Raw genomic sequence first — 1,859 nt, 5'->3', positions numbered from 1 at the left:
TTTTCAAATGGGAATATGCAACACTTAAAATATCCCCTAATAGCATCAAATGAATCGATCCATCCTGCATGGAATTCTGAAGCATCAGCTACAACAAAGCATTGTTCAATAAAAGCCGCGATTCCCAGACTTTCCAGCGGTTAAGAGCCAAAAGCTATTTTGGTCCTTGTCCCTTGCGGGCTTTGTCTCTGGCTGTGCTCTGATCCCTTTGTCCATCAGAGAGACAGAGAATTTCCAGACTAATGCAACTGGACCCTCGCTAATGACAGCAAATGGCCCCGTCGGCTAGATGACAGCAGCTGAGAACAATATTTAATGTTGACATCACTTGCTGTGGGAGGCTATATTAGGTTTCTTCCTTTTATAGGTGTGCTGGTAGAATTTGCTATCGTGTTCCCTGGTCAAAGTGGGTATAAAACCTGGGGAGGGTGAAGCGACCACCCGTGCTCAGGAATCACTTCCGACCTCTGCTTGTTCCTCAGCGAGTTCCGCCACCTCCCGTGACTCCAACATGCCGCCAAAAAAGATCGAGCCGAAGAAACCGGAGCCCAAAAAACCCGAGCTCAAGAAAGATGTGGCCCCGGCTGCCAAGCCGGCCCCTCCTCCGGAGCCACTCCCCGAGCAGCCCAAGGAGCCTGACTTTGACCCCAAGAGCATCACCCTCGAGTTCTCCTCCGACCAGATCGAGGAGTTCAAGGAGGCTTTCACCCTGTTCGACCGCACACCCACCGGGGAGATGAAGATCACCTACGCCCAATGTGGAGACGTGATGCGAGCTCTGGGCCAGAACCCGACCAATGCGGACGTGCTCAAAGTGCTTGGGAAGCCTCGGCCGGAGGACATGAGTACCAAAATGGTGGACTTTGAGACATTTTTGCCCATGCTGCAGCACATCTCCCGCAAAAAAGACCAGGGCAACTTTGAGGATTTTGTGGAGGGGCTCAGGGTTTTCGACAAGGAGGGCAACGGCACCATCATGGGGGCGGAGCTTCGTCATGTTCTGGCCACTCTGGGAGAGAGGATGACGGAAGACGAGGTGGACAGACTGATGGCCGGACAGGAGGACGCCAATGGCTGCATCAACTACGCCTCCTTTGTAAAGCACATTCTGTCTGGGTGAACAGGATGTTTGACCCTAAAGACATTCATCTGACCTCCATCACCTTCTGGATTTGCGCGCTGGAGGAGAGAATGCTCCATTCTTTTGATGCCAGAAGTTCTGACCATAATGACCCAAAGACCTTCGATTAGTAAAATAATTATTGTGTCAGTAAGATAAGAATATGGACATCCAAAAAGAAAACCTTCACTAATAAAAGCAACATGATTACGAGCTGCCTCACAAATGTCATTTCAGTACACTGCTAATTTGAATATAGGGGGAAAATATGCAAATGTATGCCGGATTGCTGATAAAACAGCTTATTTTATGTCTATTCAACTTTTCACATCAACCGTGCTAATGTGATTAGGGAAAAGTATTGTGTGGACAGTGAGACAAAACAACAACAGAAAGAAAACAACTGGGATTTGGATGCGTCAGAGAACGGAACAGATCGCACTCTTTTCTGCTGAAGACAAAGGCCCTTTGAGCGGACGTGCTTGTTATTATTGTATGGGAGGGACAGCTGCTGCGACGCCAGATATGTACCCGCATTCCTGGCACATGCACACACGCGTGCACGGCGTCCACTTTGACTGATGGGAGACAGGTGCCGATGCCAGAAAGGTCAAATATGGTTAGCTCACATTGATTACGCTGTGAAAACAGGCACAGTTTTAAATATTTGAACCTTCCGAGCCTTACGTCATGTTTGCACAAGGTACCTGTTTCTCCTACAGTCCATGAAAGCATCACA

At 48.7% G+C, this 1,859-nt stretch overlaps 1 protein-coding gene across 1 annotated transcript; it reads left to right on the top strand.

Annotated features, from left to right (window-relative positions):
- The first annotated feature begins 414 nt into the window (after positions 1-414).
- cmlc1 (cardiac myosin light chain-1) lies at positions 415-1,426 on the top strand. Its single transcript, XM_003965158.3, has one exon. The coding sequence runs from the start codon at positions 512-514 to the stop codon at positions 1,118-1,120; it is 609 nt and encodes a 202-aa protein (XP_003965207.1). The 5' UTR covers positions 415-511; the 3' UTR covers positions 1,121-1,426.
- Positions 1,427-1,859: the final 433 nt, after the last annotated feature.

The sequence above is a fragment of the Takifugu rubripes genome, chromosome 6 (assembly GCF_901000725.2).
Source record: "Takifugu rubripes chromosome 6, fTakRub1.2, whole genome shotgun sequence".
NCBI classification, from domain to species: domain Eukaryota; kingdom Metazoa; phylum Chordata; class Actinopteri; order Tetraodontiformes; family Tetraodontidae; genus Takifugu; species Takifugu rubripes.
The sequence above is the reverse complement of the archived record's forward strand: the minus strand, read 5'-3'. Positions and strand labels throughout refer to the sequence as shown.

Excerpts from the sequence above, each read along its gene's own strand:
- cmlc1 (XM_003965158.3), top strand. The coding sequence starts at position 512 with ATGCCGCCAAAAAAGATCGAGCCGAAGAAACCGGAGCCCAAAAAACCC.